Source organism: Copidosoma floridanum, unplaced genomic scaffold (genome assembly GCF_036245765.1).
Source record: "Copidosoma floridanum isolate Cflo_tuat_1 unplaced genomic scaffold, Cflo_Japanese_pri ptg000013l, whole genome shotgun sequence".
NCBI lineage: Eukaryota > Metazoa > Arthropoda > Insecta > Hymenoptera > Encyrtidae > Copidosoma > Copidosoma floridanum.
The window spans coordinates 3,694,518-3,710,913 of NW_028321890.1; the positions used below are offsets into that span (position 1 = coordinate 3,694,518).

At 31.1% G+C, this 16,396-nt stretch overlaps 1 protein-coding gene across 1 annotated transcript in view; it reads left to right on the forward strand.

Annotated features, from left to right (window-relative positions):
- LOC106637469 (immunomodulatory peroxidase) overlaps positions 1-16,396 on the forward strand; it is a 412,315-nt gene that overhangs the window by 274,935 nt on the left and 120,984 nt on the right. The window contains exon 4 of the mRNA XM_089591698.1: positions 9,798-10,428. Within this exon, the coding sequence (XP_089447824.1) occupies positions 9,798-10,428 (631 nt within the window). The remainder of the gene's footprint in view (positions 1-9,797; positions 10,429-16,396) is intronic.

Here is a 16,396-nt window from a genome sequence, read left to right on the forward strand (position 1 = left end):
GGTTGTCAACCTATTGTTAAATTATTTTGACTTTTTTCAAATTCAGCCAAGTTTTTGTTACTGAATTGAAACAGTAGTATCTTAAAATACAAAGGTTGCAAATTTTGTTGTGCATAATTTGTGCAAAGATTTCTAAATAACAAGAATTCCATTCTCGTTAACGAGGAGGAATATTTTTACCTACTTTAAGTCTATATGATAACAAATTAAAGCAACTATTAAAGCAATGATTAAACAAGATATTTTATTTGATACTACAATAATCTTTCCTCTTTATAATTATTTAGTCCTACTGTCTTGAGTAAAGTGAAAAGACTATTCATAATTCAAAAACTCAAGATTAAGTTTGTTACATAACATCAAGATATCTTAACGTCTGTTCTTCTAAAACCCTTTCCTCAGTTTCCACATATTTTTCATTCATGGTTTCTATGAATTAACTTATGTCTGTTTAAATGTAACGATTTTTGAAGTTCCATATTTCTTAATTGCTAAAAAATTTCTTGCTCAACAATATTTTTAATTTCTGATTTATTTTCAGATTCAATTTGAATAAAAATTCTTTTTGGATTCTTAATTCTTGATAAAGCAACGTTTAATTTTCTGTGGCTGTATGATATAATTAAATTTTGTATTAACATTACTATAGCATTTATTTTTAATTTTAATTCGTGTGGTTAAAGACCTTCTGATATTATTTCAAAATTATATTAAAACATTAATATTCATGTTATCATCTGTTTTATAAGCTCCTGTGTGAGTCACGTTCTCTGCTGTTGTGAACTCATTCTCAGCCTGCATTGATAATCACACAAGTAATGTTGTTATTTTGTGTACGCAATCTGTTAGTGGGAGGTTGTCGCGCTGAGCACGCAGGGGAGCGTCAGCCCCATTAGTATGTACACATATATATAATTCTTTGTGAATTTTATTTCAAATAGTTTTTGAATGCCCGTTTGAGGTTTTTTTTAGCTCTCACATGTTGGCGCCGTCTGTCATCAATTTGGGGTGGCGAAATATGCACTCGTTTGTACTGTGGCACATTTATGTACTTTGAGAGGATTAAAACTTTGTTTTACATCATGACAAGATTTAGTCAATTGTTTTTCCATTAATTCCTTTGACTTTCTTAATATTGACTCCAAGGGCCTTAACTCATTTAAACCAAGTTTAAAAAACAAATAGATTCTAAAATTATTGACGTAATTATAAATAACACGTACAAACTTAATATTAAAACGCACTTTGCAACTACAGAAAATCACTATCACAAAATATTAACATTCACATCATTGACACGTTGCAACACGAGAAAAATTAACCTCAGGATTAAATACACGTATTTTCTACGTAGCACTCAAAATTACTTCTCCTCACAAAGACAACTATCAGATAGGAAAGTAATGTCTTAAGAAGCCTGTTGCGGCCGTAGTTCATAATTGATGACAGATAGGGCCACCATGTAAGAGCCAAAAAAACTTTAAACGGGCATTCAAAAACTATTTGAAATAAAATTCACACAGAATTATATATATGTGTATATACTAGTGGAGCTGACGCGCCCTGGCACGCTACGCACGACAACCCTCCACTAACAAATTGAGTAGACAAAATAACAACATTACTCGTGTAATTATCAATGTAGGCTAAAAGTAAGCTTAGTTCACTTAGAATTAACTCTAATTCACGCAGAAGTTCAGATGTATGTATATACATATCAATAAATGAATTACTTATTTAGTTATTTAATGACATTTTGCCATTATTTGCTTATGAAATTTAAAATAAGTACCCTTAAACACCACGAAAATTATGTGCAACTCTATAGATGTGTATATAGATTTTTTTTTCATCATGTATTAATGAATTTGATAAATTAATTATATAATTATTTAACATTTTAAGATGATTTGTTTATCAAATTTGAAATAAGAGGCCTTAAAAACCATTACGACGATGTGTTACTTGAAATATACTTATAGAACAGTCCTACACAGTTTATTTATAAATTATTCAATCATAAGAGTATTTATTTAAAACTTTACTATTACTTGTTTTTTAATAAAATTCGGTAAGTAGTACACCATAATATGACCTGCATCCTCTTACCACTTTTACCATGAACTTCGAAAATGTTAGGCCCAGAGTTAATGAAGTATCAAATTGTATCACTAGTACGAAGTATCAAGGTGTTAGTACACTGAATATACATCACTGCTTACTTGAAAGACATTGTATCTTAATTAAAAGTAAAGTCAAGTGTAAGAACTGATAAAGTGATAAAATTACCAGAAAACTTTTTCCCCTATGCTTTGCTTTTTTTTTTGTAATTCCAGATATTATTAAAAAAGTCCTAAAAATTAACCTATGTTTAAAAGGAAGCACCTGCATAAATACTTGTTAGATTCATGGTCTAATCAAATTTACCATAGAAATGAGTCAGTGACTAAGATATCCATTGTTTAAGTGGAGCAGCTTTGAATGATGGTCTGATGCACTATCTGATATGCAAATAGTAAATTTTATCTCATGATGTCCAAGAAAGAGAAACTGTCAAAAAAAATAAAGAAAATTAATCGTAAGAAGATATAAAAATAATTTAAATGTTTCAATTAAAATGTACCTTTATGAGTATAAACCGAACACAATTTATTCTTAATCTTTGAAAAACAAACATTTTTATAAGGTTTGCTTATCACTTTGTATGATACTATTAATCATTTATAGTATTGAAATTAAACTTTATAATCTTTAAAATAAATTTATTTTAGTTCAAATATACCATCTTATTATTTATCTTATGGAATAGCATTTTCTCTAAATTCATAATTAACGTAAGACTTAAAAATTACTGAAAAAAAGCATTCGAATTTATGTCATTCTTTCACCCAATAAATTTAAATATCTTAAGATGAAAACAAAGAAAAAAAAAAAAAAATTTGAAGACCCAAGCTATCTTTCTATCTGTAAAAAACATCGGTTAAGATTCTTATGATTAATTTTTTTTTTTTTAAAGAGTTTTATTTGCTCACAACGTTTAATTTTGAAGCAAATTATATTTATTGATCTTATCAAACCTTTTAAGTACAGTTTTATTCATTAATAATGTCTTATTTGAATTTATTATAGAACTATTTTTCAGTGTTATTCAGATAGAAGAGCAACCATGGTAGATAAAATGACCAAGCTATTGAAAAATAATTATTTAGACACATCATAAATAAGTTTTTTAACAGTATGATGATTTGCAGTTTACGTATTATCTAGCATAATTTTTCAGTCGATTCTTTTCTGAACCCTTAAACTTGCATCTCTTTACGTCACTCTAGACGAGTATGATTTTGATGCGAGATTATAGCTTAACTCCATGTGATCTAATAGAGATTCTTCTCTTACTAGTTATTGGTACAACGTTCTTAAGTATTTTAATCAACCTACTTACATGTTTGTAAAAAGAAGTGCTTTTACGCGAGACCTCAAAAAACTTTTAAGAATTATGATATATTTCTTGGTCGTCTTGGATACACAGCTCTAGATCAGAAAAAGTATGCTTATGTAGAACTACTTCTAAATAGTCTGATATTTTTAAGCACTCTTGCTTATACTTATTTCCTTGCGTAGTAATAAGTCATGTAGATGCGCTCGCACCAGTCACGCTAAATACTAGGGTCTTTGATAATGGTAGCTCTAGTATCGTTGTAGTAATTATTTTCCCTATTTATTAGATATTAAAGAAGCAAGGAAAGTATTTCTAATAAAGCAGTGTACCTTTAGAGTATTATCGACTTGACTTCAAAGTATCACCCACAGAATATTATCAAAGAGATCAATACAATTTTTAAATGATATTCTTTACCTTAAAATTATTGTTAAGTTTGAAATGGATGAAATGGACGTAGTGCATAGAATCATTATTATTGGTGATGACTCAAAGCTCCCACAAAGCTATAGCCATCTGAACATTAAAAGTGAGAATGATTCTTACATATTGACCAGTTCTAGGTACTTTCTATAAAAGGGAGTATAAATTATCGTAATGCTTCAAAATACCATAATCTAAACTGGAATAAATATTGACTCTGAATTTTTGATATTGTACAGGTATGCTAACATCACACAACAGTGACATTGTTACTTACATTATGTATAGTATTTACAAAGAATAGGTAGAAATAAAGTAAATTTATAGTGAATGAGTTATTTATCAAGATGTTTACAGTGCCATAGAAAAACAGGGGACAGTCGGTGCTTGGGTACCCAAGAATGTAGTTATACTTCTATGAAATTACATGGCAGACAATAGGATTATGCGTAGTTTCGAATAATACTGTAATGTTTTGTAAATTTGTAATAATGGTTTAAAATTTCTGGTAAATAAACACTTATAAGAAATACATTACGGTACAATACAATATAGAGAATACGAAGGCTGGCCTACATCTTTAACGTCACACTGACATGTCACATAGGCTTAATTCCCACTTTGCATATTTTCCTAGTCCATACATAATACCCAAAATATATCTGTATGTATAAGGTTAAGAAAAACAACTCTGTAGTACCACTTTCTTCAATAGGAGAGTAATACATGCCAGTGATTGTCCCTTGAGTTGTGATATTGTGAAAGAATAAGACGCACTGAAAATCAATTATTGGTTTTATACAGTTCAAAAAATTTTTTTTTTAATCCTTAAAAATTTTTCAAAAATTAGTAAGGTGCATAAGCAATTATTTATCCATAGTAAAATTAAAAAAAACAACAAACCAGGGGGGATAAATGGGTCATGGGACCCACGGTAATAACGAACTTCTTTAAACATGAGATGAGTATAGACATAATTTCTCAGGTAACAAGGGGGTCGCCAGACCCACAGGAAGAACGAAGCTCTGTAAACGTTAGTACTGCATTCATGTTGTTTACTAAAACAAACACTTGAAAAACGAATAAAAAAAAAAAAAAAAAAAAAAAAAGTAGTTTACTACTCACGATGGTTGAACTTCGTGAGAACGTCGTGCATAAATACAGTACTCACGAAGTTCAACCATCGTGAGTAGTAAACTACTTTTTTTTTTTTTTTTTTATTCGTTTTTCAAGTGTTTGTTTTAGTAAACAACATGAATGCAGTACTAACGTTTACAGAGCTTCGTTCTTCCTGTGGGTCTGGCGACCCCCTTGTTACCTGAGAAATTATGTCTATACTCATCTCATGTTTGAAGAACTTCGTTCTTACCGTGGGTCCCATGATTCATTTATCCCCCCCTGGTTTGTTGTTTTTTATTTTATTTCATTTTTTTTTTTTTTTTCTTTATTTCTTGTTTTATTTTTTGTTTGTTTTTCATATTTTATTTTATTACATTTTTTTTCATTTTTTTCTTTATTTCTTGTTTTAATATTTTTTTTTTTTTCATTTCTTGTTTTATTTTCTTTCATATTTCATTTTATTACATTTTTTTGTATTTCCTTTATTTAATTTCTTTCTTATTTTTATATTTATTTTTTTTTTTCATTCCCTCTTTTTTTTTTTTTCAATTTATATAATTATGTGACATTGTAACACAATTAGTTAGTCGAATTCAAAATCTTAAAAACCATTGATACGTTGTGCAACTCTATCGTATATGTTTATTTTAATAATTTGTTTATAAAATTATTTATTTGTAACAGCAATTATTAGTATTACTGTAATGCCAAAAAAAACCTTAGGTTTAATAAAAATCGGTCGGTATTTTATGCATCAAATGCATTTTTTTTTTTTTTTTTGAACACAAATACACAATTTATCATGAATTAAATGTAGTATCAGTGAATGCATATAAAGATGGAATATTATAGTTACGAACTGCACGATAAGTACAAGAAACGGATCTTCCATAGTTGGCAGCGCTTGTAGCAGAGTGGGTAAGGTACTGGACTCACGTGCAGGAGGTCGATGGTTCAAATCTCCTTATTGGAAAATGTTTTTTTTTTTTTTTTCTTCTTTTTTATAGAATTGTAAAAGAAAAAATTCAAAGTAAAATAAAAGTTATTGTGGGAAAATAAAATTGTAATTGGTTTGAAAATTAATTGCTTGGGAGTGTAAGGGGGAATTGTGGGTAAAGGTGTGCAGAAGATTAACACGGCACGGTTGACAGATATACATATATAGTGGTGAGAGGGGAAGTGTGTAGAGAATAGTCGGTGGGGGAAACGGGGTAAGGGGGGAAACTTGAAAGGCAGAGACTTTGGGTAAAACCACTTTCGTTTCCAAAAAAAAAAATCTGTCAGTTTTAAAATTCCAGCCCCCCGAGTAACGCGACATAAAGAACTTCGTTCTAAAAATTAATAATAAGTAAATATTTAGTAATCTATAGGAAATCTGCTTTGCTAAAATATACGAACTTCTGAGTTAAAAAAAAACAATATTAAACTAAAAAAATTATGTTAATTTTGTTTTATTTCCCAAACTAGTGATCCGGGCTCCCAACGGGCCATTCATTCTCCCATTGTTCGAGTAAGCTTACAATTCTGGAGAGGTTATAAAGACTTTGCCTCGCAGCCAGGCGATTAAGCCAAGCCCTGGATTATTGCTCAAGTGCTGTTCTTACACACGCGCCTTTCTGCAAGTAAAAGCTAGAGAAGGTCATCGTATGTAGAGAAAATGGCGCTTATTTCCTTCAGCTAGAGATTACTCGGGTGCACCCAACCTATACTACTATTAACGTAGTGACCCCTTGAGGATTTTGAGCTGAGGACGCTTGTTATACAAGCCAGCTCGACCCAAAGTTTCCTCTTCATTTACCTTTGATATTATTATCAAAGACTTTTAAATCTAAGGAAAGTTACTCCTAGATTGGCCGCTTTGCAAGAATTATCACTGTTGAAGTTCACAGAGTTACCATTCAGCATTGCGTAGACATTCTAGATTAAGCCCTTACCAAGGGTATAACGGAAAACTTGATTCTCCATGGTTTTGCTTAATAGGTACAGGCACAGTATGATACTGATAGAACGGAAAAAAGAAAAGGTAGGTTTGCTGCGTATTTATGTTTACGAGCTCCAAGGCAACATAGACGTAGAGTCGTTCCCCCCACACTATTTTACAGTGCGTACGAATCAAAATGTTCACTACTGATTTGGTGCTGATAACAAATACTTGTTTGTGCATTGAAATATTTGTATGTCTTGTCACAGCAGCTGCACTTAAAATAGTATACAATATTTAACTGTTATGCAATAATTGCTTTAGAAACCTTGGAAGTATAAATCGGAAAATAACAATTTTGTGAGAAAACTATCGATTATCATTAGCATTATTATGATAATCACTTCATTGTTAAGTATAAGTCTTCAAGTGAAAAAGTTAGTCCAGTCAAAGTTGAGGTGTATCAATAGAAACGTGCCGTAAATGCATGTTGGACAACAATCTTTCGAAATGTCCTTTTTTTTGACAGTAAGAAATCTCAAAAGGCTTGATAAAGTAGGCCAAACGATTCATCTGCTCGAGCTATCTCAAAAGTTGTTCTCCAACTTAGGGAAGCCAAGATATTGATAATTTTTTAACCGCAGGCAGTTTTGAGCGTGTGTAATTAGATTGCGATCATGAAGCTGCAGAGCTGGGGGTTCCCTTGAAGCTCTATCCGAATGGCCGCCACAATACTAATTCTCACTTCTAAATCACTTTTTGTTGTTGCAAAAGACAACAGCAGTCAATAACAATCAAAAATTTTTTTCCATAATTTATAGATATTTAAGAATAACATATCCAAAAATCAACTGATCACTTAAATTAACAAAGTCGTGAGAATTAAATGAAAAAAAAAAAATTATCTTGGCTTCCCAGGGTCGTTAAACTTGAAATTTTTTTAAATAAAAAAAAATCAAGCTTTTCGTAAAAAAAAACCGGTAGAGATTGCACTTAGATTGTTGCTTATTTTAAATTTGCAGTTAAGCGGTTTTTCGCAGATCATTTTATCATTAAACAATTGCAAAAATTGAAAAACTGTAAATGAGAAATGTAAAGTAAAATTCTAAACTAACAACCTGTGATGAGGTGGGCACTCGTTGGATGCTGTAGGATGGCCTCTAGCAATTAATTTACAAATAACCACTTTTCTATTAAAAAATTGCAATTTTGCAAGAACGGTTGAACGTACAAATTTTATTTTTGGAGGACTTATCACACTGTGCAAGAGCCACAGTTTAAGAAATATCTTAGACCGTAAGGATTAATTGTTTATTAATTGTAAAAAAAATTTTTAAATTACTGTTTTATTAGTTTTTGGCAATTTTCAAGTAAACTATAAAACGGTTTTCCAACCAACGCAGCTCATTTTGTACGTCTTTGGAATTTCTACAACTTCTTCCACAGGCACTTGGGAGTACAATTAACAGAAATAGAGCCATAACCAAAGAACTCCGTTGTTCCCCCTTAAGTACTCTATAAAAAAGTCTTTCAAACAAATTCAGTTGTAAAAATCTATGTACGTCTGATGCTGACTATCTAAGGCTCCTAAATCCGTCAACAAATTAAATCCCGCAATATTTTTTGCGAAAAAAACTCCTTTGCCCGGTCTATAATCTTTGTTCTCGAAAAAAACTACAAATTATGCAACAGCATTTATGACTTAATGGATTAGCTGGTTTCCCAAACGTTATCCAAAGTATAAAGTTATATTTCCCAGCAACTTATTACAGCTCAAAATTTTATTTTGTCTTGCCTGTTCTGTATTATCTTTCTCACGCTAGATAAACTAGTATAATTGGAACAACATTATTAGTCCCTTAATGCAATTACAAAAAAAAATTTTATTGTGGCTTTGGTCAAGGTTGATTTTTAACATAAATTTGGATTCTTTCTCAAACGCAATATGTTGACTCAAGAAATTGTATTAGAATTTTTATCGTGTTGCATAAATCTAAAAAAGGAATCATAACTCGTGGAGATATTACTCATTTTATACTTAATAAAATTCATAAGAAAAATTAAACAATATGAGTATGAATAAAGACTCAATCATTAGCGCTCTGTATGACAAATACTTTTAAAAAGTGACATATTTAAGCTATGCATATCTTAATAGAGCTCTTAAGCTCTTAAGCTCTATACATTGTATTCAATTAAATAAGGGTTAAGAAGAATAATTTAAATTGTTGACCAAAAATCCTATGAACTTCAGGATCTGAAGGATTTGTTGGTACCTGTGATAATATTTACTAGATGTGCAGTTGCGTTCAAGCAACATTACTTTTGAATTCATTTAATTTTATCCAACAAAAAAAGCGTAAAAGTTGCTATGAGAATAATTTAAATCGATAAAATAGAAAATAAAGGTGCAACTATCTAACTAAGTAAATATAAAAAAAAAAACTTTTTAGACAGTAATTTTGTTCATATCTTTTACATCGATTTCATGCATGTACACATGGATACACATGTACAGGACTATGAAAATTATACAATAACAAAGTGCGATTTTTCCTTACGCGTTGATTAAAACATAGTTTGAAATGAATCAGAAATATTTCTGAGGTGTCAGAAAAAATAAGTTTATACGTTTCATAAGGTGTTATCTCCGAACAGAATTGAACGTAATGAATGTATTAGATATATTAAGTACAAATACTTATTAAAATAATGATAAATGTTCTTATCTGTATAATTATTTATTTTTATTTTATAAGCTTCAATCTTTTTACTTTTGGTGGGCTGTATAAGAAAATTTAAAGTAAATTTCTTATAAGTAATGTTTTTTTTTTAAATAAATACACACTTTTTTTATCAAAAATAGTAATATTTAACAATGTAATCATGATTAAGGTAACCTCATTCATTGATGGCTCGATGGTCTATGGTTCAGATGAGAACACTGCGAAGGATTTACGGTACTTCTTAGGTGGGCAATTACGGATGCAAGTAACACAAGATGATCGTTTGCTGCTACCAGCAAGCACAAATCCTTTTGATGGTTGCAATCGGCAGCTTGAACTGGCACGTGGACGTTACTGCTTCGCTTCAGGCGACGTTCGAGCGAACGAAAATCTTCATCTCACGACAATGCATCTTTTGTGGGCACGGCAGCATAATCGACTTGCTAATCAGTTTTCCCAGATAAATCCTAATTGGGACGATGAAATAATCTATCAAGAGGTAAGACGAATCGTAGGAGCCCAAATTCAACACATTGCTTACACTGAATTTCTACCCATCGTAATTGGTAAGACTGAAATGTCAGCCCACGATCTCAAGCCTCTTGCTGAAGGTTTTCGGCCAAAAAATGACAGTGATAACATTAACCCTGCCATTGCTAATAACTTTGCGGCAGCAGCCTTTAGATTCGCACACACTCTTTTACCTGGCCTGATGAGGGTTACTGATAAACTAAAAGGAACCACATCCTACGTACAGCTGCACAAGATGCTATTTAATCCATACAGTTTATATTCAAAAGGTGAGTATAATTTGGCCTTACTCGTCTTAAGCTTTTTGTTTTTGAAGAAGTTTCTTGTAGTCTTATTTAGACATGGGAAGTCATTAAAAAATAGCAAGTTCTTTGGAGGCTTCAGAACGAAATGACTGACATAATGTCACTATTACTAAGCTTGGTTTTGTTAATGTACAGATACATAACAGTAAAATACTAAACGTTTCATACAAAAAGTAAGCTGTACCAAAAAAAATTAAACATAATTTGGTTGTTTTTAAATATGACCTTTAAACTTTGTAAATCAAAGGATTCAGGGCATTAATTCAATACAACTTTAAAAAGCTCTAGAAATTCTGGAAAAAAAGATTTAATACATTAAACTTACCTAACGTTTTATTTTTGTTGAAATGTCAATTTTATAAGGATATTATAACTTTTCAGGAAAATATGATTTCTTTATATGTATTGGAAGCAAGTAAGGTGAGATCATACTGCTTATATTAGGAAGTACTTTATAGATATAAGCAGGGCTGTATGATTTTTAACTACGTGCAATGATTTTCGTATAACATTAAAAATGATGCCTTAAAATTATTACTTACTAAAAAATTAATTTGGCTGCCCTCAACCTTATAGTATGGCTACATCAAATTTTTAGAATGGATTTTATAAAGAGAACTAAAGACTTAAATACAAAAAAGGAAGAAAAAATCTTAGAATTTGCCACCGAGTTGTTATAAAATTAACATTTTCATGTAAACAAACTAATATGACTCTACAGTGATACATTTCACTATGTTGCAACTAATTTTACTAGGTAGAGTAAATTTTCACACAAATTAAATAAAAAGTGTTTTTGTTAGTCTGTTTTTAACAACGGTTATCAACAACATGGTATAAACATGTATGAATGTATGTATGAACATTTGCTGTCAAGCTAACCCAAGTTATCCAAATGGGCTAAAATTTTGTTGGTAGCTTTGAGTTAGATATCTTAGTTGATGCCTCAAATTTATACAAGTTTAATAATTAATAAAGAAAAGATTTCGACATTATTTTTAGTGTGCAGCATGTTTCGACAAAAAACCATTAGTACGTTATAATTCTGCTAAATACATGTATATTTGCCGTATCATTGTATTAGTACCTGAAGGTGGCTTAGGTGATTTTTATCAGCTTTATCAAAACCTCTGAAATTATAGAATTATGAAAATGAAGTATGCCAAATTCATTTGTAGTAAGAAAATACTGGGGTCAATGATTTCATTTTTTGCACAAATCGCTACTGGTAATTTTAAAATCTTTGATTAACGTGAAAAATTTAAAATTATTGTTATTTTTTTTTTTTTTACTAAGAATCTATAAGATTCTAAAAAATATAGGGTCAACGACTTAACTTCAGTGAAAGTTGTAAATTCTATCAGTTTCCAAAGTTATAATTTCATGGTTCTTTTCTGGCGATGTCTTAATCTTGTACTTTTGTTTTATCGATATAACTACATTTATTAAAAAATTTAGCGTTGAAAAGCAACAGATTTTTTAGAGGGCCGTTGTGGCACCCTACCCTAGGTAAGGTACCAACCACCCAAGCCACCTTTATATGTATCTATTGAGCGCGCGGTGGCTCGGTCGGCTAGGTCGTGGATTGGCACGCGGGAGACCGTGGTTCAATTCCCGGCCAGTGCGACTTTTTCGGGCAAGTACCTCTGTGTCTTTCACATGTGCTTTTTCACCACGCAATGCTCCTCGAGGAGGGTTTAGGCGACCTTCTCGCAGCATCATTGCCTAATTCCCCCTACTCCCCTCCTGTAATGGGAGGCCTCCCATCCCTCTTCCCTTCCTTCTCCAAAGTGCTAAGTGCCTATAGAAGTGCCCTTATTAAAAAGGAGCCGGACGTAGAGCACTATAATATAAAAAAAAAAAAAAAAAATATGTATCTATTACTTTCCTCTAATTAGCTATGCTTAACCTTATTTAAATATTATATTATGGGTAGTTGAGTATTTATCAAACATTCTGCGTTAAAAATAGTTAATTGTTGCAATAAAGTAGTGTTGATAAATTTTGAATACAAAAAAAATCATGGAAACAGAGTCTTAGATCGTTCAATTCATATAATCTAATGTTAAATATAAAATTTTCAAAGTTGATTTGCTTGATTTACAAAATTAATTAATTACTCAACTACATGAGGGCTTAGCAACCACTAAAAACTTTTATAAAACTGAGAACTGATAGTTTCCAATCTTATTTTCTATCAACGTATTACTCAATTTTATTTAAGATTAGAAAATAAAAATAGGAAAAATTGTTTTGGCTGTCTCAGATTAATTTTTTTGGCTGTTTACCAACAGGATTAACCAAGTAAGTGGCATAAAACTGTATTGCGAACAATTTAAAAATCTTAATAATTGTATGAACAGAAAAATATTAATAAGTTCAAACTCATAAGGTTACGTTTTCGTGAACAGCATCTGTAGTAGCTCCAAAAGACAATCAGTGACTTGACCGCTGAATGATGATGACCTTACTTGACAAGGTTAACAGCATAAAGTAAAGCTTATCTTGATAATATTCTGACTAAACATGAATGTGAAACGTATTGTGATGTAACATTTTCTTTTCTTCTGGAATTGCGATATTATTCGGTTAATACGCTGTTACAGCCTTTTGAAATTATGTTCTATATTTGTTTACAAATACGTCTAAAAAATTATCAAAACCAGGAATTATTTTGATATTATAATATTCTAAAGATATTGCATCTTGCGAAAAAATTCCATTCACCCAATTTTGTAGGCCTTTAACTTTTTCTATTGTCATAAACTGCGGTACACATGACTATAAATTGATAACATTTCATGATAACTGATTTATAGTTAAAGTTTTCATTCCATACATAATTATAAATATATTTTCTTATCTTTTTCTTCAAAACATCAAACGTTTTTGTTGGCTTACAAAATAATAGTACGTTACGCACTTGTGGATAATAATCAAAAAAGGCTCGTACAACGTAAACTAGAAATCCCAGGCAAAACTCAGGTTGGTGACCACATCTGCATGTTAGGTGACGACTTGCGTAAATTAATAAATTTTTATTTTTATTCTATTTTATCCTGTTATATTTCATTCCCAATGATAAAATTTTAAGACTCTTAACAGAGTCATACTCAACGAGAGTCGTCGCCTAACAAAGCTGACTGTGAACTTCGTGGCTCTTGGAAGTGTCAAGTGACAACCGAAGCGAGCCATGAAGCCTAAACACATGAAGTCAGCAAGTACCGACCCCATAGCAAGTAAGACAAAGAAGTTTAACTAAAACTTTGTGCAAGGTGCATTTCTTTGCGCGGCGTTTTAGTCAGTAGCCCGCTGCCGCTCATTAAGTGCAGACGTAATAATTAATTTTATAAGATTAACCAGACATTCCGTCTATTTTTTTCTTTTCTGTTTTATTTTATATGTATACTAGTAATATAAAATAAAGTGATATAAAACTTACTGATAAAGGAATTTAAATTATTCTAAAATAATAAATAACAAATAAATAAATAAAAAAAATAAGTGATTTTAAATCGACGGAAAGAGGAAGTGCAGGCCATCAGAATTAATAATTAGCGGAAAGAAAGGTAAGTTAATCAGGATATTATATTTAACACTCTACTTCTTCCTTCCTTTTAATTTTTTTTAAACAAACAAATAGTTGGACTATCTGCTGTTCCGCAGCCTGTGGAGGAGCGTGAGACTGTAGTCCACAGTTTTTAGTTTTTGATTTGAAGCTGAAAACAAACTTAAATGACATTAAACGTTAGTTAACACTGCAGAAGCAGAACATATGCATCTCTTTCAGACATTGCAAAAGTATATTCTCTGGGGATAATAAGTAGAACTGATCATAAAATATAAGTATCATCCTTTACAAAATGCGATTCTATTCTGATTTCATTCCCTTTTTTCATATTTATGTAAGTGACCAATTTTGTAACTTTCGAATTTGGTTTTTCATTTTTTTCAAGTACACAGGCCCACAAAAAAAACACTTTTTTCAGTGCCATTAATAAAATTACCATATTCCTATGTATTTTTGGTCACTGAACCCAAATTTGTAGCCCATTAACTCTGTAGATGTTGAGATTATTCTCTAACCTCAAAAAACACCACAGAATTCACCAAAATCGTTTAACAACATGTTACCAGAACAAAAAAGTCTGACCTGGGGATCTAATAATATCAGCTTTACGGTTTTGCAGCTGTTAAAATTAAATCCAAGGTCTTAATGGCTCCATCTGCTCTGCATTCATCGATCACCTTAAAAACCTGCAGTATAAGCTAAAAAAAGGGTTGAAAAAAGTTTGCTCTGGTAAGAGAAGAACAGTAGGCTCACTATTTGTTTTTTAAATAGCTACATTCTGTTTAGAGGTAAGGATATTTCCGTCTGATCTGTATTCATCCCTAACCTCGATGAACCTACTTGTGTAGACTTCTATGTAAAAGCGTCAAAAAATGTTGGCTTTGGTCTGAAAAAAAATAGGTATACTGTATTTTTTAAGTGTCGCTTGATCCCTTGCCCCCATAATCCCTTAATCATGTAACTCACTAATTCTACTGCCCTAAAACTTCATAAATTTAAATTATTGATTAGTGAAAATACTTTAAACGAGAAAATGAAAAAACTTCATGTATATTTCAATAAGCCAACATAACTTACCTTTCTCTACAACTTTACATTGATAAAAAAAAAAGCTTTATGAAGATATGCTTTTCTGAAATCTTTCATCCTCGAATAATCTGTAAACTTGATTACGTTTACGTTTCTCAGCATTGTTAGTATTCTCTCTTTTAAACGTCCAACAGTAGTATTTCAGACACCCTGGTAACGTCTTTCCATTTTCTTCATACCTTGATAAAAACGTAAAAATTCATAAACTGGAGATATTAGGATCTGCAATGAGGTTCTTTCAACCGTAACCCATTGTTTGTAATTTATTATTTTAATACACTTTTCTTCAAAAATTTCCTTCAATTGCTCAATAACATCCGTCATGCCTGGGCACTTCTTACAAGAATTTAAATAACAGTCAGTCATTTTGTTTCTGCATACCATACGATCTGAACAATCTTTATAATTAATTAAAGGCAGCTCAGAACCAGAAGTAAGTGATTTAAAATTGGCATCACTCACTAATAAACTAACATTTTCGTGCATAGGACATACACAAACAGAGTGAGTACCAGCAGCACCTTTTAAAACACAATATTTCGGCCTTAAGCTAGCAAACTTTGAGAAACTACATTTCATAGTTGGATACGTACTAGTAAAAATTTCATACAATTCATTTTTGAATAGGTACTAATTTGCTGTCTACTTTTATCGAAACGTATTTTTTTTTCCGGGCATATATCGAGTGTAGTCGTCAGACTGGTACAAACTAACAATTTTATTGATAACATGATCATCTAGAGATAGATGTTGTTTTGAGTTTTGATCCCAAAATAACCTCTTATTTTGAGCAAAATTTTTTGCTATGCCTTATTATGTGACCAGTTATCAAAGAAGATGTGTCCTCAATTTTTTTATTAGACCACGATCGTAAAATAGTCAAAATTTTAATTTTATGAACACGGTTAGCCGAAGTATTGGAATTTTCTTGAGAAGCACTTATGATGGAAGACTCATCCTCATCTGTTTCAAGATCATCTGGATCATCTTGGCTCAAACTAAGAATTTTTTTTATTAATTACGGACGACAATTGTTTTGATTTTTCTTTTAAATATCTTATTGACGATAGTGTTTGTTTTTTGATGAGTGAAGATCCTAAGGAGCTTAATCCTTTGTTGAAAAAATCCACTCGTTTACTCTGCGAAGATGGATTATCTCCCAAAAATCCAGATGTACCGTCACTGCTCCCAACTTTAATATAAGATTCTTCACTTGCAGAATCCTGCTTTTGTAGCGTCTAAAAAAAAATTAGACTAAAATATCGACATCCA